The 23,852-nt window shown below is 36.9% G+C and overlaps 5 protein-coding genes across 6 annotated transcripts; 1 reads left to right on the plus strand and 4 right to left on the minus strand.

Annotated features, from left to right (window-relative positions):
- Positions 17-5,941, minus strand: LOC104745402 (ATP-dependent DNA helicase DDM1-like). 2 transcript variants are annotated; one of them, XM_010466641.1, is made up of 17 exons: positions 5,747-5,929; positions 5,433-5,511; positions 5,190-5,256; positions 3,377-3,579; positions 3,181-3,267; positions 2,736-3,082; positions 2,465-2,654; positions 2,204-2,379; positions 2,046-2,115; positions 1,796-1,967; positions 1,606-1,701; positions 1,427-1,521; positions 1,234-1,353; positions 1,041-1,160; positions 840-938; positions 635-739; positions 17-521 (listed from the first exon to the last, which is right to left on the minus strand). In XM_010466641.1, the coding sequence occupies exons 1-17, from the start codon at positions 5,776-5,778 to the stop codon at positions 294-296; spliced, it is 2,286 nt and encodes a 761-aa protein (XP_010464943.1). In that variant the 5' UTR covers positions 5,779-5,929; the 3' UTR covers positions 17-293. The 2 variants fall into 2 exon arrangements, with proteins under 2 accessions (XP_010464943.1, XP_010464936.1); XM_010466634.1 differs by lacking the exons at positions 2,046-2,115; positions 2,204-2,379; positions 2,465-2,654; ... (1 more) ...; positions 3,181-3,267; positions 3,377-3,579 and adding exons at positions 3,656-3,725; positions 3,814-3,989; positions 4,075-4,264; positions 4,346-4,692; positions 4,791-4,877 and having other exon boundaries at positions 4,987-5,256; positions 5,747-5,941.
- LOC104745416 (U1 small nuclear ribonucleoprotein 70 kDa-like) lies at positions 6,112-9,438 on the minus strand. Its single transcript, XM_010466653.2, has 9 exons — positions 9,230-9,438; positions 8,881-8,995; positions 8,714-8,793; positions 8,554-8,629; positions 8,391-8,455; positions 8,239-8,301; positions 7,132-7,213; positions 6,845-7,058; positions 6,112-6,765 (listed from the first exon to the last, which is right to left on the minus strand). The coding sequence occupies exons 1-9, from the start codon at positions 9,326-9,328 to the stop codon at positions 6,258-6,260; spliced, it is 1,302 nt and encodes a 433-aa protein (XP_010464955.1). The 5' UTR covers positions 9,329-9,438; the 3' UTR covers positions 6,112-6,257.
- On the minus strand, positions 10,803-12,505 carry LOC104745426. The gene is made up of 3 exons (XM_010466664.2): positions 12,153-12,505; positions 11,858-12,073; positions 10,803-11,145 (listed from the first exon to the last, which is right to left on the minus strand). Exons 1-3 carry the CDS (start codon positions 12,405-12,407, stop codon positions 11,056-11,058), a joined length of 561 nt encoding a protein of 186 aa, XP_010464966.1. The 5' UTR covers positions 12,408-12,505; the 3' UTR covers positions 10,803-11,055.
- LOC104745437 lies at positions 15,900-17,498 on the minus strand. The gene is made up of 3 exons (XM_010466673.2): positions 17,031-17,498; positions 16,575-16,916; positions 15,900-16,493 (listed from the first exon to the last, which is right to left on the minus strand). The coding sequence occupies exons 1-3, from the start codon at positions 17,316-17,318 to the stop codon at positions 16,011-16,013; spliced, it is 1,113 nt and encodes a 370-aa protein (XP_010464975.1). The 5' UTR covers positions 17,319-17,498; the 3' UTR covers positions 15,900-16,010.
- LOC104745443 (protein indeterminate-domain 1-like) lies at positions 20,261-23,287 on the plus strand. The gene is made up of 5 exons (XM_010466695.2): positions 20,261-21,010; positions 21,098-21,494; positions 21,580-21,857; positions 22,085-22,311; positions 22,548-23,287. Exons 1-5 carry the CDS (start codon positions 20,887-20,889, stop codon positions 23,055-23,057), a joined length of 1,536 nt encoding a protein of 511 aa, XP_010464997.1. The 5' UTR covers positions 20,261-20,886; the 3' UTR covers positions 23,058-23,287.

Genomic DNA, 23,852 nt, shown 5'->3' on the forward strand with positions numbered 1-23,852 from the left:
AAGATCACAACATAACTACCGAAAGAGACAATAATTTTACATAAGCCAATATTTCATTATAACCAAAAAAAATATTTATAGCCGCAAATGCAAAATTAGAGGGCCAATTGTTTTAATTATCCTGAAGAGCTAATCACCATTAACTCTAACGTTTCAAGGTTGTAAGTGACTTCTTAACTTACAAAAACTTCCGAGCCCCTCTAATGATCGAATCCTTTCAGCCAAAAGTAACCGGTAATCTTCCCGGAAAAAAAAAACACACCGAAGTGGTTTTAAGGCGTGCCTTGATGGTCCTAACTGTTCAGGGAAGAAAGCATTCCTCCTGCAGTACTAGGCAGAACCACTTCCCAACCCGGACCCTTCACTGGAAAAGATTCATCAGCTTGTTTCTCTCCCGGTAAAGTAATCGTCAGGTCACTCCGGTCAAGCAACCTGTCAAGATCCTCCTCGCTTATATCGGTTTGTATCAGTTTATCTTCAGCGGTTTCTTCGTCCTTGAGCAACGCCAGTATGTCCTCTTCCTGTGTGTTTATTTGGTTCAAGATTTTTAATATAAGATCGTTCTTTTAACATAAGATCGTTCTTTATTAAAGTAAATAAAAAAAAAGGATTTAGTTTTAATAGAATCTAAAACCTCTAGTGGTGTCGAAGACTTGGCACGTTCTTGATGAAACTGCCCTTTGCCAATAACCACATGTTCCAGCTTAAGCTTACTGTACGCTCGTTTCAGAACCCGGGTCTGTCCAAATGCCATAAACCAATCTCATGAGGCAACAATCCCACTGGTTTGGAGTCAAAGATAGATTTATAATTTTATATGAACAATGAAAGAGTTTAACCTCTACTGACTGAGCCGTTGCAAGCCTATAAACATGAACAGGTTTTGTCTGCCCAATTCTGTGGCATCTGTCCATGGCTTGCAAGTCCATTTGAGGGTTCTGGAGATCAAACAAAACACAGTTGGAGATCAGACAAAACACATTTGGAGATAACACGAAAGAGAAAGAATTCCTTCATAGAAAATTGACTGATTTGATTACCCAGTCGCTGTCGTAGAGGATGCATGTATCCGCAGCAGTAAGATTGATTCCGAGTCCTCCGGCTCTGGTACTGAGGAGAAATATTCTACAGCTGCTCTTCTCATCACTGAACTCTTTGATCTGTTTCAAGAAAGAGAGAGAGCTCAGAAAATTGCTTATAGCAAAGAAAAAGCAGCATAAGCACAAGAGAAACCTGTCTTCGCCTTTCATCCAGCGTCACACTGCCATCGATTCTGCAAACCTCAAACCCCTTCTCACTAAAGTAGTAATCCATAATGTCCAAAAGTTTCGTCCACTGGGAGAAGATTAGGACCTGGTCACCAGCAAATGGATCAGAGTAGTTCTTAAGGGCAATGGGCTACAAGCAATGGTTTTGTGGAACATACTTTGTGATTTTTAGCAAATAACCGGACAAGCAATCTCTCCAACAAGCGAAATTTCCCACACTGTCCAACAATCTCTTCAACTGGAGGGTAAAGATCTGTAAAGAAATGAAACAATTAGACAGATCAGTAAGACAGAAGTTTATTTTTCTAAGAGTTTCTTAAGAGGCACATTGACATACATGAACCATCAATTTGCCCCTGGAGAAGGTCAGGATGGTTGCAGTTCTTCCGAAGTTGAATCATCAGGTTGTTAAGCTTTCCTTTCCAGCCTTGACCTGAAGTTTAAAGGATGAACAATGCAGAAAATGACATAATCAAACATAAAGCATAAAAACAAAGAAGAACAAGTACCACCGATAGTATTCTCACCAATATGTGCTTCAAACGTGCGATTCACGAGATGTTCCTGGAACTTTTTCTGATGATCAGTCATTGTAGCGTACATAATAATCTCCTTTTTCCGTGGAAGCGAGAGCTCAACATCACATTTCATTCTTCGAAGGATGAATGGTCGTAGTATACCATGAAGTTTGGCAACAACCTAGACAAAATTTAACTCAATTGCATGAGACATATACAATCAAAGATATATAGCAACATTGACCACAACAGTTCTTACTTGAGCTCTTCTTTTCTCTTCTCCTTCTTCCTTGGTTGCTTCATTTTTGTTCTTATCAGAAAAATCAAACCTGTAAAGAATAAATGTCAAAAAACTGCCACCATCAGAAGACAAACGTACTAACTAGGGATAATAGTAGAAAAGAACCATGTTTGTACCATGATTCAAATTCATCATGTGATGCAAAGATGTCAGGCAGAATAAAATTCAACAGTGACCAAAGCTCGGACAAATTATTTTGCAGAGGTGTTCCTGTCAGCAGAAGTTTGTTCTCCATCTTCAAGTGATTTAGTTCCCTCAGCAATTTACACTTGTGGTTTTTCAACCTGTGCCCCTATAAGATACAAGAACAAAAATATAATTTAGAAGGATCATTTCTACCTCCATAGCCTAGAACATTAGGCAATCCAGAAACATACCTCATCAATCACAACATATTTCCATGGATAGTGCCGCAGATTTTTTTTAGCATCATTCATAGCGACCTCAAATGATGTAATAACTATAGGGAACTTCGGACCAACAGTTTTGGGCATGTGCTTCCTCCTGAGTTCGTCCCTATGTTTTTTATCCCCATGGTAGATGATTGCATTAATGGAAGGCGTGAACCTGTTCAACAAGGGGAAGAAAACTTTCAACGAAAACCCCAAAACCTTGCATCTATACAAACAATAATGGTCAAGAGAGTACCTAGTAATCTCATTGAACCAATTTGAAAGAGTAGACAGTGGAGCAATGACTAGATATGGACCATCCAACCCATTTCCTTTCAGATGTGATAAGAAACCAATCGTTTGAATTGTCTTTCCAAGTCCCATTTGATCAGCTAAGATTCCATTCAAACCATTTTGCCACAACGATATAAGCCATTTGACACCTTTAAGCTGATAAGACTTTAACTGCCCACCAGTGAGAAGAGGAACTAGTTCACTCTGCTCTTTCATGACTCTTTCTTCCTCTGTCAGATCTGAGTTGGTGGTGTCACCAACTTCTTTATCTCTAGAAATCATAGCAGCAACCGCTCTCTTAGCCTTTCTCTGAGTGAAGAAAAAAGCATCCAAGTAAGTTAATTTTCCAAACAAACAGGAACCCAAGATCAAGCATGGTGGATAAAAATTATAAAAAAAGAACCAACATTGTTAATCTGAGAAGCAGCCTTTCTTTTGCGTCCACGACTAGTCTTCTCGGGCTCAGCTTTTTGGCTCTCACCTTCGATACCATTCTAGCAAAAACAAATTTCACCCACAAGTAGTCACATAAGTATAATGAGTCTCGTTCCAAAAGTGAGGAACACAAACAAAAGAGAAAGGCAATAAAAAGAAGATTTATACATTGGTGATATCCTCCATTTTCTCAAGGAGAAACTCAGAGTAGAGCTGAGTCTGCGTCAAGAGCTCATCGAGTTTAGTAAACTGAGTTTCATTCAAATCAGGAGCATCAGCAGATCCAGCATTGTTGACTTGCTCTTCATCTTCCCGAATTTTGAGCAGCTGCTCTTCCTCACGAGCCATGGCTTCAGAAATTAGAGTTGAATCTCCATTTTTGGCTTCAAGTATNTGAGACATATACAATCAAAGATATATAGCAACATTGACCACAACAGTTCTTACTTGAGCTCTTCTTTTCTCTTCTCCTTCTTCCTTGGTTGCTTCATTTTTGTTCTTATCAGAAAAATCAAACCTGTAAAGAATAAATGTCAAAAAACTGCCACCATCAGAAGACAAACGTACTAACTAGGGATAATAGTAGAAAAGAACCATGTTTGTACCATGATTCAAATTCATCATGTGATGCAAAGATGTCAGGCAGAATAAAATTCAACAGTGACCAAAGCTCAGACAAATTATTTTGCAGAGGTGTTCCTGTCAGCAGAAGTTTGTTCTCCATCTTCAAGTGATTTAGTTCCCTCAGCAATTTACACTTGTGGTTTTTCAACCTGTGCCCCTATAAGATACAAGAACAAAAATATAATTTAGAAGGATCATTTCTACCTCCATAGCCTAGAACATTAGGCAATCCAGAAACATACCTCATCAATCACAACATATTTCCATGGATAGTGCCGCAGATTTTTTTTAGCATCATTCATAGCGACCTCAAATGATGTAATAACTATAGGGAACTTCGGACCAACAGTTTTGGGCATGTGCTTCCTCCTGAGTTCGTCCCTATGTTTTTTATCCCCATGGTAGATGATTGCATTAATGGAAGGCGTGAACCTGTTCAACAAGGGGAAGAAAACTTTCAACGAAAACCCCAAAACCTTGCATCTATACAAACAATAATGGTCAAGAGAGTACCTAGTAATCTCATTGAACCAATTTGAAAGAGTAGACAGTGGAGCAATGACTAGATATGGACCATCCAACCCATTTCCTTTCAGATGTGATAAGAAACCAATCGTTTGAATTGTCTTTCCAAGTCCCATTTGATCAGCTAAGATTCCATTCAAACCATTTTGCCACAACGATATAAGCCATTTGACACCTTTAAGCTGATAAGACTTTAACTGCCCACCAGTGAGAAGAGGAACTAGTTCACTCTGCTCTTTCATGACTCTTTCTTCCTCTGTCAGATCTGAGTTGGTGGTGTCACCAACTTCTTTATCTCTAGAAATCATAGCAGCAACCGCTCTCTTAGCCTTTCTCTGAGTGAAGAAAAAAGCATCCAAGTAAGTTAATTTTCCAAACAAACAGGAACCCAAGATCAAGCATGGTGGATAAAAATTATAAAAAAAGAACCAACATTGTTAATCTGAGAAGCAGCCTTTCTTTTGCGTCCACGACTAGTCTTCTCGGGCTCAGCTTTTTGGCTCTCACCTTCGATACCATTCTAGCAAAAACAAATTTCACCCACAAGTAGTCACATAAGTATAATGAGTCTCGTTCCAAAAGTGAGGAACACAAACAAAAGAGAAAGGCAATAAAAAGAAGATTTATACATTGGTGATATCCTCCATTTTCTCAAGGAGAAACTCAGAGTAGAGCTGAGTCTGCGTCAAGAGCTCATCGAGTTTAGTAAACTGAGTTTCATTCAAATCAGGAGCATCAGCAGATCCAGCATTGTTGACTTGCTCTTCATCTTCCCGAATTTTGAGCAGCTGCTCTTCCTCACGAGCCATGGCTTCAGAAATTAGAGTTGAATCTCCATTTTTGGCTTCAAGTATCTCTTCCTCAACAACAGTAGCAGCAGTTTTCTCCTCACAGTTATCCTTCAAAATCAGATAAAGAGCAACATCAAGTAGCAGTGAAAGTAATATACCATTTACAGAAAACTTCACATTCCTCAAAGACGAAAAGGGGAAAAAAAGAGCAAAACAAACTTTTTATTTCTAAGCTTTTTCCACAATATTATACCAAAAGGGAAAATGTAAAACACAGAACAAACCTCTTCGTTGAGAACAGAAGTGGGTGAATCACCAGAGGCATCTTTTTCCGTTTCAACGTCGATGACCATTTCCGGAGCCCTAAGAATCCAAAATCGAGATATAGAAAATCAACAGCGAGACCAACAAACTGAGGATCTATAACCCTAAATCAGGACAAGCAAAATTTCGCAGAGAGGGAACAGAAAAAATATAAACCCAAACGGCGGGAGACGAGAAACCACAGAAACGAACAGCGAGCGATTTCGAGGGCGTTAAGGACCCTAGAAAATCGCCGGAGAAAAGGAAACGAAAAGGTAAGGTGAGAGAGACTTACGCAGTGACTTTTGCGGAGCGTAGGCTAACCATCGAAAGAAGAACGAAACTCCTCCGGTAAGAAAAAACCCAAACGGCGGGAGACGAGAGAAACCACAGAAACGAACAGTCTCCGTCGCTTTCGCAGAGCAAATTCAAAAAACGAAGGGTATAATGAAATGACACTACTCTCTCTCTCACACTCTCTCCCACATTTACGCCTTTTTTCCATTTCTTCTTTATTAGTAAATTTTATTAAATTGGGAGTGGCGCCCGAGGACCGGGCGGAAAGATTGAAATGACACCTTTACCCCTAACAATTCCCCCGTATTTATACGATTTAATATGTTCATCGAAGAACATAAAATTTGTGTGGGCATTGAGCCATTAAGGAATAATTATCATCTTTTAGGGGTCAAAAGTAAATAAATTGTCAGAAGGAAAACAAAACAAGTACAAGTTTTTTAACACACAACACAATACTGAGAGACTTTTATTGTTATCTCTATGAAGGAAATTATAACTGATGATGATCAGAGCAAATACTCACGCGACTTGGATCGCTCTGACCGCTTGTACCCGCGGTCATCGTAACGGTATTCATCTTCCTCCACTCGTTCATATCGGTCACCGTACTGATTATAACGGTCAACGTTACCACCTTGCTCCTCCTCACGTTCGTACTGCTCGTAATGGCTTGAACGCTTACGCCCTTCGTAGTACCCATGACCTTCCTCTGACTCCTCAACTCGTCTCTGTTTTGACCCACCCCGCTCATACTCCGCCTCTCTTCTTCCCACATCTTCTTCATACTCACCGCTCTCGTAATCACGATCTCTTTTCCGACTCCGTTCCCGGCGGTCTCTATCTCCTCTGTCACGCCTGCTCTCTCTTTCTCGTTCCCTGTCTCTGCCTCTGTCCCTCTCTCTGTGGTGCTTGTCCTCTCTATGACTCTCTCTTGGTTTATCACGAGACCGTTCGCGGGGCCGATCATGAGACTGCTCGCGTTCCCTGTCCTTTCCCCTGTCACGAGATTTCTCACTGATATACGCAACATTATCAGCAACAACCAGGTGACAACAGGAGGAAAGAAAGCATATAAAGAAAGAAGAACTCTTACCGATCTTCACGGGCTCTGGGCTCCTCGGAGTGAGACATTCTTCCTTGCTGTTGTTCTTCCTCCTCGCCAGCAATCTTCTCACCAGAAACTCTAGATGTACCAAGTCCACCACCAAGTCTGCGGGGACGCCAGTTCGGGACTGTTCTACCTCTCTCCACATCAACCAAAACTCTTCTTCCATCAATCTTCCTTCCATCACCTTGCTTATATGCAGCTATAAGACACCACAAACTGTATTTTAGTAGGATAATTCATATCTCAGAATAGAGAAAACATTACAAACTCACCTTTCATATCACGTGTATGCAAGTACTCGATGAAGGCATACCCTTTGGGTTTATTGGTTTGCTGATCGGTCACCAACTGAACCTAAGGAGTTCAAAAAGAAGACATCAAGACATCACAAACTCTAAGAGCACTTTAACCAGCTTTCAGATACGGTGTGTTACAAGTCAAACAAGCACAGGCAACCTTTTATCTTAACAGGCTTCCACATCATCACCACATCAAGTATTGGCAGAAAAATGGATTCCGTGGCAGCAAGTTTTACCATTTCTCAAGGGCTTAACGACCCCTTACCAGGGTTTTAAAACTTTTTATGAAATTTAGATATATATGTATATGTATTATATATACAATGTAGAAATTTACCATATCACCTTCATAGTAGCTGATAATACTTTTGCTAGCCTTAACAGCCAGAAGATAGAGGTTTAGTAGATTTGTTTAATATACCAAAAAGAGAGAAGGGTTGGTATACTCCCTATTCTATATACCGATAGTGTTTCAAGATCTTACGTTCACTGCCCAAATCCCAGAGTTTCTTCTTCCCGCGTAGGATGAAGTATTTTCACAAGACCAAAAATGGATATAGGAAGGACTGGAATAAATATATCTTAGTGGCTTACCAGGATGGGTTTCAAGAAAAATGTATGCATCAGAAACTATGGAAACCTGTGAGTGTACGCACTCGATAAATGAAATATATATCCTCTGAAGGGACGGGACAATAAGTAAAGTTACCTGATCTATACCTGTTCCTATAGTTTCTGACTTGCCCCGAAATATCTTAACCAATCACCACGGAGGAGAGAGGTTTGCGACATTATACAATATTGACCAGAATATCGTTTACTAGCTACTTTATTTTAACATGTTATACGAAAAAGGCCCCATGGCTTTAAGCATAGTAAAGAAGGCAGAGATTCAAGGCAAAACATGGCATATACAGCTCAAAGCCTCAAACTGCTCACAGAAAAATATGTACGCAAAAAATATAGAACCATGGAGACTTCAGTACGTAAAATCAAACATATTGAAAAGTGAAAATAAGAGCGAGCAGACATCTCATAACTTCTTACCGAACCTGTTAGTGAATGCTCAGAAATACATACCTGCTTAATAGGTCCATAAGCTTCAAACTCCCTTTTAATCTTACTCTCAGAGGTCTCGTAGTTCTGCAAAAAGACAAGCAGTACATGAAGTCAAGCACCACAAAGCACATCTGTTTATGAAAGTCATTTGAAAAGAAAGCAGCGCTACTTACAAGTCTTGCAACGAACAATGTCTTGTAAGGATCTCCAGAAGCATTCGGATCATTATTTGGATCATCTGCAAACAAAATTTCAAAGATAAACCTCAATTCACCAAATTGTAAGTGGTGGAAGGCACAAAACAAAGCCTAGCTATAATTATAAGAGAGAATTTACATTTCTTGAGCTCCTCTGCAGCCTTTTCAACTCCTTTCTCCAGTCTGGACTTATGAATTCTCTCCCTTTTTTGTGCCTAGTCCGTAAAACAAAGATATAAGACCATATATATGCCACTGAAATAAGAATAACAGAGAGAAAGATTGAGGGTGAAACATACAGGTGTTTCAACTACCGGCTTAGGTGGAGCATACTCTGGATCTCCAGGTTCAGCAAAGCGACTCACATATTGAGCCATGCCTAGAACAAATACACAGGAAAAAACAAAATTACTTTCAAAGCCAATTATAAGTAGAGTTAAATAGACTAAGAAACTAAATTATAAACCTGTATAAGGAGGCAATTTTCTTTTCTCCGGTGGTGGCTGGAACTCCAATGGCGGTCGTGGCTCAAAAAGCTTCAAGAGTGTGGGTGTTAAGCCAGTTGGGTGGCTCTGACCCATCTGCGAATAAGCAAGAGATCATATTAACTTCCCAACAAGATGGTATAATTCCAAACTCTTAATAAACCCTAATTTGAAACTAGTGAGCATAATTCAGAAGCGATCTAGATCACTAGCATTGGAGTCACAGTCTCGTATATAATAAACGCATTGAAGAGTTTGATTATTCCGTCGACAAACTCTATGATAACAACCAATATCGCAAATTACAACAACGAAATTTGAGAGACGAACCAGTTTGAGCTGAAGAACATTAGATCGGTTCTGAGCCTTAGTACGGGCCTGAACGACGGCGTTTTGGTTACGCATGAATGGATCGTTCAAGTCCCCCATGGCGTAGGTAGAGTTATCTCGGAGCTTCTCTAGGGTTTTTTCTCCGGGAGGAAGATGGAGAGATGGGGGTTCGCTGGGGATATCGATCAAAATTAAATTATAGGTGTCGGGAAATTCTATTTAAATTCCTTTTTTTAAAAGATCTATGGCTAAGCAAAAATTATGATTTATTTTTATATGAGAAAAAGCTGCTTTTATAAATTTTTTTTTTAAAAGCTGCTTACCATTTTTTTTTTTTTAACCCTTCATTTTCATTCATTAATTCAAAATCTTAGACAAGAGTTGATACATTAGAATTACACCAACACTAAGCAAATCAAAATACACATCTACAAATTCATAACCTATCAATAAAAAGAACGATAGAGAAGCGACTTTCCACGATGCTTTTCCAACAGATTATTAAACCTGTTTCTTTCCCTCTCTAGAATCAATCCCAAAATTATGAGATCGTCGTTCTTGGCTATCTTCTCATGGAAGAAATTCCATAGTTGTCTTATATCACTGGTGAACCTCAAAATCTTCTTTTGCATTATTTCTTCGAGTCTCCATAGAATAATTATGCCTGGATCCCACAATCGCCAATCAATATGCATAACACTCTGTGGACTTTATACTCAATCCCTTCTAGAGATGGGGATTATGGAAATCGGTCATCATAAAAAATCAAGAGCCTCGTCGTGTGTTAATCCAGGAGACGAATACATTTTAACGAACCATGAATGAAGAGCCTTGCAACACGGAGGAATATACTGGAAACGAAAGTGCTTCCAAATCGAAATTACATAAACGATTTGCTTGAGATAACACCAGTTAATACCCCCTGCTTCCCGATTTGGCGGCAATTCTTCATGAAACTGAGAATCGAGTGTGAACACAAACACAAGCGTTGCCAACATCTAGAAGAAGGAGATCGATCAGAAAGAATTCCGATATAATTGGCTGTCTCCCATGGCAAATATCAAAAACAGGAGAAAAACAAATTAAAAACTAAGAGAACCACCAGCAAATGCCGGCGACCCGTAAAAGCCAATGAAAAAAACAGTTGTGTAGATCGCCTTCTGTGTCGCAGAGAGAGACGAGAGAGAAAGGTCTGCTTGGTTTAAGCTGCTTACCATTTAAAGTTTGTTTTTTATTCAAGTTTACAAATTACAATTATTATTTAGGAAAATGGCCACGGGATAAGGTAAATAAATTTTAGTGGGTAGGATTATGTGTATTTAGGTAAATAAATCACTACTTTAACTTCATTAAACTTCATGTGGTAAAAACAAATATCATGTGTTTTTTCCGATCAGTTACATACTCAATTTAATAGTAGACTCAATTTGCAAATTAATCTTTAAAAAATAAATTAATAGTTCTTCTCTTTCACCAAAAGCAGACTCTAGAAAATTATTCGTTGATAGGTATAATAATTTATGGGCTAACTAAATATGAAACATTGCATTAAATCCAAATTAAAAAAAAAAAAAAAAAAAAAGACATTACCATTCAGAGCCAAATAAGCTGTTGATAAGAAACTTGCTCAAAATTTTGTTTATAGAGATGATAGTGAAATGATTCATGCCCCTAGTGGAAGAAAAAATTACACTAATGATGGACATATTTTCTTAGGGATGATGAGTTTGATTGATCTTTCCGACATCAAGTATATATATATGTATGGTCACGCCACGCCAGCCGACTACACTACCTTTGGTTAAAAAACTTGAGAAGCTCCATAGCTATTTCAATCGTCGGCTGCTTGGTTTTGATATTTGGGTCGTTCTTCCTTTGTCGGCAAGTTTTAGAGTCTTTGTCAATTCTCGTACATTCTGCAAACAAAGTAGACAAAACTCATTACATATATATCAACAAACTAACACAAGTTAATCCGTTACCATCTACAACAGACAAAGAAACTCAAGGTTTCCAAATAGCCAAATTCCTTCTATATCTTGGCTTATTAAAGGGAGTCACTGGATCGATACTTAACTCTCCTAACCATCAATGCAGCATTGCAGCTATATTAGCTTAGGTACGAACACGCTTTCATATTAATACACTACTGGCACACTAACCCTCCAAAGAGGGATCAACATCCATATTAAGTTGATTAGAATTATGGGATAATTATATGTATACAAAACTTGGACCATTATTAAGAGGGACATGATCCAGAAACTAACGACATGATAAAAAGAGCTGTCAAGAAGATGACACCAATGAACACAAACTACTAACAACTATGCATAATAGTAACCTATAATATAAGAGAATGGTCGGCTTCTCAAGACTAGTTCTTCTACCTTAAGATTTTAGCGGTACGCAGATCTGATCTCTATTTTTTTGTTCTCATTTCAATGTTCCAAAGCTAATTGAAGGTATAAACCAAAGCTAATGACAATGGGGGCTAAGCAAACTCAAAGCATAATATGTAAAAAGCGCACAAAGAGAGCAGCAATGTGAAGTGTTAAAGGCATAAATATATATATATATATAGAGAGAGAGAGAGAAGGCAGATTGAGTAGTTAGATCGTCAAGTACCGTAGAATGAACGGGAGGCGGATCAATGACGACGGAGCGAATAGACATCCTAGCGATCTCGGAAATAGCAGCTTCAACGACATCAGGAACATCACTGGTAAGCTCCTCGTAAGCAGCCTCGAACGCCTCTTGCCAGAACCTAGGTAACCTGATACGACGGCCATTGTTATACACATCCCACATGTGCTTCACCACTTTCTCCCTCTCCTCCATTTCCTAATCTCAGCTCTCACACAATTAATTTCTCAAAATCAAATCACAGAAACGAGAGATCACAAAGAAGAAGAAGACTCACAAGAACATCGAGATCCTCGTGGATCGGGAAGATAAGATCGTCGGTGAAATGGTTAATGTTACCGGCAGACCAACGGAGGTTGACGGTGCCGGTGAGCATAGACCAGAAAGCGAGTAAGAGAATCGCAGCCAAGGCCCAAAACTTGTATCGGCCTTTGGAGAAGAGAGCAGAATAACCACCGGTTTCCTTCTTAGCCGCCGCGGCGGAAGAAGAAGAAGAAGTGCTTAATGGTAAGGAGGAGTCTCCATCCTTCATTGAATCGAATCGGAGCCTTTGGAGGATGAGAGAGTGTTGAATTGATTGAATCGGAGCGTGTCGGTTCCGAATCAAATCTGGAGAAACAAATAAAAATATATATATATATATATGTATACAAACTAAAAAAAACTGAGAGACTAAATATCTACTGTACGTTGTATTATTTTTAGTATTTGCACCAAACGAACGACATAATGAATTTCTTAATTAATGGTGGTGTTTCATAATCAATCTAAATAAGAAAGTGCTTGGCATATACATACGAGACAATGGACTTAACAGTTATATACTAGTAATAGATAACTGGAAATAAAATGTAGAGAATACATACAAGATAATTAATTAGTACCATAATAATCTTACTAATTATAATGTATGATCAAGACTTTGCTAGCCCGTTACGTGGCTGACAACCACATTTCTTTTTCATCTCATCGCATGGAATGCTTCAAATTCTTCAATTTAAATACCTTCAACTGCGGGAATGACAAAGATGAAGTCTGTAATCGGAAAAAAAAAAAACATCCAAATAAATTTTCAAATTCAATATACTTATCTTTATTGAATCTATCCTTATTGATCATATTTGGATCAAAGCTAACAAAGAGAATTATATTTACACAAGCTTGGTTAGAAGAAAACTTCAAGCCGTTTGGTGTTTGTTAATATTTTGTCAGACAAATTTTGTACAGTCAATTCCTCACATTTACTATTTTTGCTTGCTTAAAAACTAACTTTCAGATCGAGAAAAAACAAAATCTTAATTCAAAACTAGCAACGGTGAATCTTCGATAAAAAAAAACCATCAAAGTAGTCGAATTATTTTTTACAATACATATAATGTTTTATGTAAAATTTTTAACTAATACTTACCAGAAACTGAATAGGATTCTGAAGTTAGTTTGTGATTTCACAGACTGAATGATTCGCTTATTATTCTTCTGTTGTTGTTTGACTATACTATCTCACTAGGATTTACCTCGTGGTATACCACAAAGACCATTTTAAAAGTTTTATAAATGTTACAATGTTATATATGTTTTGTTGTATTTCCATTTGTTATTGAATATATGTGGGTAGAATTTGAAATAATAAGTACTATAATTCATTATTGAAACATTTGAGTTAAATTTGATATAAATGTAAGTATTTTTATTTTTATATATAAGTATTTAGTGTTAAACTCTAATATACTGTATATTTAAAATTTATAATTAGTAAAATACATTTATTTAGTAACTACAAAAAAAAGTTCTCATTATCAATTATTTATTAAACTTATAGAAACTATCTTTTAGATATTTTCATACATGAATATAATGATTGTAACAAAAATTGCAAGTTGAAAGTTCTTTTCGAGTTTGATATACATAAACAAATCAATACGCTAATTAATTACTTTTGCAGCCATACTATCAAACAACAAACACTTGGTTTCACCATATCCATGATCTTGGCATAAAGCATGTACCTTCATTCAAATAAATATTATATGATACTAGTATATTCATAATTCAAACGTAAGATATATTATATGGTCATATAGGTATAATCATAAAGAACCTACCTTAGGATTATGACTTACGAGTTATGATTATGACTTCAGATATATTATATGGTCATATGGTCGTAATATTTATACTAAGGCTTGCTATTCCAAGCTTTAGCATCGTATTAGTACACGGTAGATAGTTTAATAAAGTATAAATTTTTGTGAAGAAACAACTCATCATTACCTCTAAATAATCAATAAGTTCTGCAATGGTTTCTTGGGGATTCTGGAACATGAGAGAAAAACGATTAATTAGATGGAAAACTATATATATGAAGGTTAAAAAACGTTAGACAATGATTCAAATCCATGACTTGTTTTATAAAACTAAAATAATGAATATTACGCCTCATTAGATGAATCAATAGCTTTAGGATATAGAGCATTGGTTATGAACATGAGAAGCAACAAAAGGATTTGACACACTTATTATTCTTGTTCAAATTTTTTTCCACAAATCAAACATAATAATCATAATCATTATTATATACAATCAGAACTATAAACTTTTCTGAATTTGATTAAATAGAAAACATGAACGGGTTAAAAGCAAACCTTTGATTTTAAATGGATGTATGTCTCTTAGGAAAGCAAATTGTGCAGCCATTGTTACAGTAAAGATTCGTTTGCTAGTGGTATCAAAGAGCTTCGTATAATTGGGTGAGTTTTTGTTATTCGATTGTTATGTTATTTATAGATTGTGATGATAGAATTAGGTTTAATATCGTATCTTAAAATATTTATTGAGCAAACACAATATCTATGAAAATGTGACAATTATAGTAGTTGGGTATGGAATATCCCACCAAATTTTCGTCAATAATAATCAGTTAGTATCCGTTTCATATAATTTTTATTTAAAATTTGATTGTGTTGTTAATGTTAGCATTTAATTTATATTTCCTCTCTCTCCTTTATTTTGAACAAGATCACAATGGAAACATCCTGCAGAGAATCATGTCAAGTATAACTACGACGGCAAATTCACCTAAAATGGAAATAATGGACAATCAGCTTCGGTTACACGAGAGAAGAGAGGATTTTATCTCACAGCAAGATAGAGTCGACAAACTAATGTGGCAGCAATATTAGAAGCAGAACTACAGAGTCTAATATCAGTAATGCAACAAATGTGGACTGTCGGTTATCAAAATGTTATCTTCGAAGGGGTCAACAAAATGGTGGAAAGATTGGTTAATAATATGACCAAAAACTTCAGAATACACAACTAGATAAGAGAGGTCCATTACTGGAAGGAAAATTTTCAACATGCATCATTCCAGTGGACAAGAAGAAACAACAATAAGGTTGTAGATTGCCTAGCAAAAAAGCCTATTTCAACTACTGCACAATATTTTATTTACCATTTTGTACCTCCATGTATTGTAACTTTCTTCCTTAAGGATCACTCTTATTCAATATAAATGAAAGAAAGTTGTTAAAAAAAAAAGATATCTGATCCTTTTTTAAAAGAAATTGTGACCGTTTTTTTATTTTGTTTTTGGATTTTTTTTATTAATTACTAAATTATGAAAATAAAATCTGATGTGACTTGATCTTATTGGATATGTGATTTATGCTTTATAAAATAAAGGATTTAATTTCCTTGATTATGTTATCATTAATTAGTTTTGTAAAAACCAGAATATTACCATATTTTTAATATTATTGGATACCATAACAATTAACATAATTAAAGAGGACCCGATTAGTAAAATCGGATTTTAAACCGACCCGAATTATATAGGATGGCACAAAAATCCTAAAACAATTTTTAAAATTTGTATCCGTTTATAAAAATTCAAGTCACATTATATGCTAAAAAAAATCTAAAATTTTATCAAATTTATGTATTAAATAGTAATTCAAATAATTAAATATAAGATTAAATAAAAGTGAAAGGAGAATTTTGATGTATGTATTGAAATAAAAATAAAAGTGATAGATGTATCGAAATTTTGAGCAAGAACATCTCAATTGCACTTGCACCTAGTGAGTTTGATGATATATTTAAAACTAACAAAAATTAAGTTTAGTGAAAACTTAAATCATTTTCCAATCTGCAAATTGGCCGGAGGAAGAAAATGATCGACCGAGAGACCCCAAACATTAAAATCAACCTCCTCGATCCTCCACTTCTCCGTCATCTGTCTCCGATGGTTCGCCGACGCTTCACCGTACCGAAAAACCGTAACCGACGTTTTCCCGCCGTGAGCGATGTTCACATTGTCAACGTAACGGTAATCATCCATGACCGACTCAGCACTAGTCTCCCAGAAAACGTCGTCGTCTTCCTTCGTCCTCATTCTCAAAAGTCGCGAATCCTCGAACTGAATCAGAAGTCCCGATCTTTGACTGAAATAACCCCAAATCGTATGATGAATGATCTCAAAACTCGGACCGCTTTGAGCCTCTCGAACCGCCGGACTCGTCTCCAGTTTCAAGATAAAGCAATCCTCACCGTTTATTATCTTCTCTCCGATGCACGTCGCGTCAAGAAACAGATTCGCCGTCGAACGCGGATCTAACCCCTATTAATAACAAAAATAAACCACCGGTTCAACGATAACCGGAGTTTAAATCCAAAATTTTAAGAAAACCGGACAATGTACCTGTAAAAACCGGCGGAGAGGTCTTGGCGGTCCGGTAGACGCCGGGGTTAGCTGGTTTGATGAATGTCGCCATGAAAGCTGACCGTTGCTTCCGCATATGACTTTACAACCGGAGACGACGAGCTCCAAACACCAAAGATCTGGATCTTTTTGCCATAGAACGAAACCACCCATCTCGTCGTTGCTCTTTAGATTAACGCCTGAATCATCTCCTTGATGAAACTCCGACGCCGTCATCTTCACTTGTCCCGTGACGCACATGCTGTTCACGGCGTTTAACGCCGCTGGTCCTCCCGTTGCTGCTATGTACTGCTGCACTATGTATTTCGCCGTTGAAGCTTGCTAGCAGCACCATAGTATTTTCAACATGTTCGTTATTATGCATGCATGTTTTCATAAATTAAATGGATACGTAAACAGAGGAATCTAGAGAAAGATTGGTTTTGAATGACTTACAATGGAGGAATCTTTGACAGGCTTATGAACAGAGTGACCGACTTGAACCTGAAGAGGTATAAGAGGGGAGCCAACGAGGTAGAGAAGGAAACGAAGCTCGTTGATACGAGCGGCGATAAGAGGTTGCGACCATTTATCAGAGGTTTGAGCTTTCATCCACGTCATCATATTTTGCCACCTCAATGCAACGTTGTTGCCCATACTGGAAAACATCTCCTCCGGTATCGGAACTTCCAACACCGTCTCCAAACCATCGTCTTTGTCTATGTTCGGACACAGCTTCCTCATACACTTCCTCCCAGTACTCCTTCTCTTCTTCCTGTTCCTCTGTTTCTCCTTTGTTCTATTGGTGATCGTTTGTATGAAACCCACAAATGGTTCGAAGATTGTCAGCACGACTGTGATTCATGAAACCTCTTCTTCTTTTTATTTTTCCTTTTTTTTATTTTTTTTTTCTTTTTATTTTGTTGTTTTTGTTTGCCAATTTGGTCGTGATTCCAAAACTTGTTTCGTCCTCGTTTAATTGTTTTTTAAAGTCTTCTAATTTTTATTTGTGGCTCTCCTTTGCTTTAGGCTATTTTAATTGGAATTTTAGTTTCGACTCTTTAGTTCTTCTCTAATGTTTCGATAAGCCTCAATCGTCCTCTTATTTAGCACTGTGTTCTTGACAACAGTTAATATATACGACGTTTAACTAGGTTGCATGCGACTTATTTGCTGTATGCATCTGAATAAATTTTGACAGATATAATATAGACTACTAACTGATATGGGATAATACGTAACACTTGACACTCACGATGTAAAACAACTTTCACGTAAACTTCCGAAATAGATGTAAAAGATGTAACTTACTAACTTATTTTGATGCACATATTGTTAGTAAAAAACAAAAGTGGAATATACATGTTCTTTTTTTCGTTGTTAGAAATGGAAATTTTCATATTCTTAGACTAATTTGCGTGGTCTTGGGTTGCCCTCTTCTTTAGGATTCGTTTCATAAAATTATAATATTGGTCTTTATAAAAAAAACCAAGCATTTCACCATTTTCGTATTTAAAAATCGATTTAGTTTGGCCTTTTTGACTGCCCTTTCCTCTAGGATTCCCATGATAAAATAACAACATTATTCTCATAACAAATATTTATTTGTTTCCTACATTTGTGTGAAACCACAAGCGATTCAGGTGTGCATTTTTAGACAAACAATGTGAACCATTTATTTCCGTAGATAAAACTTATACAGTAGTAGTATACGAAAAACAAAAACAAAATAAAGTGTGATAAATGAACATAACTCCCATGGGGACTACTCATTAAAAACCATAGTCAGCCTTGTCCTTTTCAATAATTGGTCCAACCCAAATATCACACGCAATATCAATTTGGAAAAGAACGTAAAAACAGAAGAATAATAATTACATACATACAAACATCTTAAATTTTAACATGCATAAACTGAATGAAAGCCCTTAAAATATTGTTGGACTCAGGTTGGAAAATACAAAAAATAATTCGGCCCAAAAAAAGATCATTACGTTGAACTTGGATGATTACTACACTTTAATGTATATTAAAAATAACAAGATCTTCTTTGAATAGGAATGCCCATTTCATCTTTTTATGGATTAGCGTATTCAAATGTGTACGGATAAAGTGAGTCAAAGTATTTTAGTTGTAACTAACATACGTATTAGGATCATTTAAACAACAAATATAATGGGAACTAAAGAAAAGAAAAAAATGATAATTCGATTAACACTTTAAGATTATTGGATACTAGTGGTTGGAACTGTTATTTGGACCATATGTTAAGGGAATTTGTATGCTGGCAGAATAGTGTTGTTTTTATGGAGGGAGGGACCCAAATGTCAGCCTAGATATAATTCTCACCTTTGAAACTAACAAAAAAAAAAAAAGGCATTACAAAAGGGACCCAAGCTAATCAATATATATATACTTTTGTAAAAGTCAAATGCTAGTTTTAATGGACATTTTTGTATAAGAGGAAGCTTATTTACAATTTTGAATTCAACCTCCATCTCAAGTCTTAAGACATATACTAACATCGTGTTTAAGACAAAGCTAAAATCTCCTAAATACCATATAGCCGCCTAATATGATAGTATAGGTAAAAAAGAAGAACATATTAAAGGGGAGAGTGGCGGTGTAAACTGTTACAAGCTGGTTAGTGTAACATTCATACACATGTCGTCGTCATAGTTTATCCAACGGATGGAAATCAGATAATACAAAAAAAAACGTGTCAGTATCTGAACATCTCAAAATGCCTACAAGGCATGTCATGTAATAAACGTTAAAACAAAAGCTGAACGAATAATTCAAGAAAAAAGAGAGGTCAAAGTCAATAAAATCAGACGAACATTGCATTAAATTTGTGTTTATTCATACCAATTTATATACTACTAGTTTCGTTAACCAGATAGAGATAATATTCCCATACAGAGAAGAAAACAAAACGCGATTTGCGAACGTATCGCTATACGACAAAACCCCACAGTGAAATTGTTATTCGTTCAACAACTTACGAAATTTGGTAAATTATTTTATGGTCCGACAACGCCACGGTAATTACCGCTCCTTTGTCCCCGCCTACGGACAGTGACAGTAAAATATATCTTCTTCTCTTTGACTCACGCGTTTTCTTACAAATATGTACATTTTTTTTTTAATTTTGTTACTAACATAAAAAATGTACCGTTGAACATAAATCATCTTATTACTCTTAATCTTTGGAAAATTATTATATGTTTGAATTAAGGAAATTATACCGAATAATTTGGTTCTCTTTTCTATACAAATATTGAAAAATAAATTAAAAATTTTTAAATTCTAGAAAACTTTGTGGCTATCGACGAAAATATTAAATACTTGGTCAGTTGATTACGTAACATGTACAATCGAAAAATAATATTAAAAACCTGATATTTGCATTCATTGGGCACTGCATATATTCACATGCCATTTTTTTCAGTACACACCTTCCTTCGTCTATGAGTATAATCTTTTTAGTTTTTACCCCTCACTTGTTTTGGTGCCTTTTTACCTTTTTACACCGTTTTCAATTTTTTAAAAAATCATAACATTAGCAAAAAGGTTTATTTTAAATTTAATTAGTTGCTGCATGGGAAGTCCAAAAATTTCAGATTTTAAAATTATATCATTAAAAATTAAAAACGTTGGTAAAAAAAGATGAAAAGTTGAGAAGAAAAATAGTATAATTGTCTCCGGAGAGAGAGAAAAGAAGAAGAAGGCTCCTTTGTCTCGGACAAACCAAAGAAACAAAAGGTTGAAGCTTTCACACAAAGTCTCTTCACACACAAAGCCGCCTTATTTTGTTATGTCTTCGGTGGATTGATTCTTGAGAGAGAAACAAAGAATCAAAGAGCCGGAGGTACAAGATAAACTCATCTCCGGTGAGAATCTCAGCCGTTGGATCAGATCAGTGGATTTTTTTAAAAAAAAGAAGCGTGTGGGTTAAATGATTAGTGAGATTTCTTGGGTATTGATTTCTTTTTTTGGGTTCTTTTTTTTTATAAATCTTTTTCGAAGAAGAGAGAAGAGAGAGGTCAGAGAGAGTTATCAGAAAAGTTTGGTGGCGGAAAGGGAAAAAAAAAAGAGATTTTTACGAAAAGCAGATTGACTGGTAGCTGAAGAAAGAGAGAGAGAGAGAGAGAGAGACTAAACAGAGTAAGAAGAGGAGAGAGAGAGACAGAGCAGATGATAAACCCTAGATTGAGCTAAGCTGAGCTGAGAGATTTGCTTCTTTTCTTTACTCTGTTTCGAATCTGTTAAAGGGGAAAAAAAAGATCAAAGCTTGTTTCTTTACTTACACATGCCGGTTGATTTAGATAACTCCTCTACAGTTTCCGGCGATGCAAGCGTTTCATCGACCGGAAACCAAAATCAAACTCCCAAATCCGTTGGGAAGAAGAAACGGAATCTTCCCGGAATGCCTGGTACTTCTTTCAAAAATCCAATCTTTATTTTTTGTTCTGTTTTTGGTTTTGCAATTTTTTAGTTTTTAACTGATTGTTAAAATTCAGATCCAGACGCGGAAGTGATAGCTTTGTCACCCAAAACACTTATGGCAACGAACCGATTCGTTTGCGAAATCTGTAACAAAGGTTTCCAACGTGACCAGAATCTTCAGCTTCATCGTCGTGGTCACAATCTTCCATGGAAGCTTCGACAGAGATCGAGTAAAGAAGTTAGGAAGAAGGTATACGTTTGTCCAGTTGCGGGTTGTGTTCATCATGAACCGTCACGTGCTCTTGGAGATCTCACTGGTATCAAGAAACACTTTTGTCGGAAACACGGCGAGAAGAAGTGGAAGTGTGAGAAGTGTTCAAAGAAGTATGCTGTTCAATCTGATTGGAAAGCTCATTCTAAGATTTGTGGCACCAAGGAGTATAAATGCGACTGTGGAACTCTGTTTTCTAGGTTTGATTTCCCAAAAAAAAAAGATTTGATCTTTTCTTTTAAAGGACTTTACTAACTTTTTGTATTGGGGTTTTTGTTGTTGCAGGAGAGATAGCTTTATAACGCATAGAGCTTTCTGTGATGCGTTGGCTGAAGAGAGTGCTAAGAATCATACTCAAAGCAAGAAACTTTATCCAGAAACTGTTACAAGGAAGAACCCTGAACCTGACCAGAAATCTCCACCTGTTGTTGAATCTCCTCCGTCGCTACAGCCTTCTTCTTCTCCGCCGTCCGTTGCTATAGCTCCGGCTCCGGCTATTTCGGTTGAGTCTGAGCCTGCCAAAGTCATATCTTCCTCGGTTTTGCCGATTCAGAATTCTCCAGGTACATGTTACAAAAGTCTCTGCTCTGCTTGATTGGAAATTTTGACAATATTGAATTTAAGTTTTGTCGCTACTTGGTAACAGTTTCTCAATTCTTTTATCTGAAACAAGAACTCTTTAGAAAAATCTATATGTTAATTTGGTCGGTGATGTGTTGGAGTTTAGTTGGTTTTGTCTGTAGCGCAACTAAATCGTGTTCACGCAATGTCTTTTTTTTTTGGTTTGTAGAATCTCCAGAAAACAACCCTCCTGAAGTCATCATCGAGGAAGCATCAAGAACGATCGGTTTCAATGTGAGCTCATCAGGTTTAAGCAACGATCACAGTAGTAACAACAATGGTGGATACGCAGGCATGTTTGTATCATCAACTACTTCCCCTAGTTTATATGCTTCTTCAACTGCTTCCCCTAGTTTATATGCTTCCTCAACTGCTTCCCCAAGTTTATACACACCATCTTCCTCCATCGAACCAATCTCTCTCTGTCTCTCGACGAACCCGTCTTTATTCAGACCAACAATACAACAAGATCCGCCACATTTCCTAACTCCTCTTCCTCCTCAACCGGCAATGTCAGCTACCGCATTGCTCCAAAAAGCTGCCCAAATGGGTTCCACGGGATCAGGAGGGTCGTTGCTTCGCGGGTTAGGCATAGTTTCAACCACTTCTTCATCGATGGAACTCAGCAATCNTCTTCCTCCATCGAACCAATCTCTCTGTGTCTCTCGACGAACCCGTCTTTGTTCAGACCAACAATACAAGATCCGCCACATTTCCTAACTCCTCTTCCTCCTCAACCGGCAATGTCAGCTACCGCATTGCTCCAAAAAGCTGCCCAAATGGGTTCCACGGGATCAGGAGGGTCGTTGCTTCGCGGGTTAGGCATAGTTTCAACCACTTCTTCATCGATGGAACTCAGCAATCACGATGCCTTGTCCTTAGCTCCTGGTCTTGGACTTGGACTACCTTGTAGCAGCGGTGGTAGCGGATCAGGTCTAAAAGAGCTCATGATGGGGAACTCGTCGGTGTTTGGTCCAAAACAGACGACACTTGACTTCCTCGGATTAGGAAGAGCTGTTGGTAATGGTGGTAATCCCGGAGGAGGATTGTCTGCTCTGTTAACTTCTATAGGTGGGAGCGGCAAAATCGATGTGTTTGGATCAGGGGAGTTTTCAGGCAAAGATATTGGTAGAAGTTCGTAAAGAGGAGGGACAACAAGGCATGAACGTAGAAGAACAGTGTAGTATATAGCTATAGTTTATTGTTAAGTTTGTATCAGGTTTAGATCTTTTGGTGCTATCTTGTTTTAGTGAATGCTTTAGTTTTATTTCCCATTCACTCAAGTACATAAAGCTCCCTAGCAACAACAAAAATATATTGTTTCTCTTTGTGGTTGTTTATATAACTCAACACCAAGTACTTTGAGGGGGAATTTTAGTATTCGGGTTGTGACATTACGGGTAAACCCATCATTACAAATGGGTACAAATTTTGGTCTAATAATTAATCTATGGTGATGACGATGTTTGTACCATTAATAATAAGTTCACATCGTGTGAAACACAATAGATGGGGTTTGAAGTTTCTATTATTGTGGGTTGCTTCTTGTCTTAAAACGCTGAGTCGAAATTTTTGCATTAATGGGAAGATTTCGTAGATGAGATTGACTTGACTTCTCCCAAAAGTGATCTGTTTTATTTTGGGATGGTGGTGATATTTTTTTCTAAAAAACTTACAAAGCTAAAAGTGGTATGATTTTGGGCAAAGATAATTTGAAAATATACCAATCGACTAGAGAGAGTGATTTGATTGAAGAATCGACCAAAGATTTTGGATTTTGATGTTTCAATCGCTGAGTAGGTCCATTACATATAGTGATGGAATTATCATGACAAATCCAACCCAAAAAAAGGCATTGTCTCTTATTTTCTTTTGGAGATTAGACATTAGAGCAAGATAATTCACCCACATCATATTATTTTTTACTTTATCTTATT

Source organism: Camelina sativa, chromosome 2 (assembly GCF_000633955.1).
Source record: "Camelina sativa cultivar DH55 chromosome 2, Cs, whole genome shotgun sequence".
Classification (NCBI taxonomy): Eukaryota; Viridiplantae; Streptophyta; class Magnoliopsida; order Brassicales; family Brassicaceae; genus Camelina; species Camelina sativa.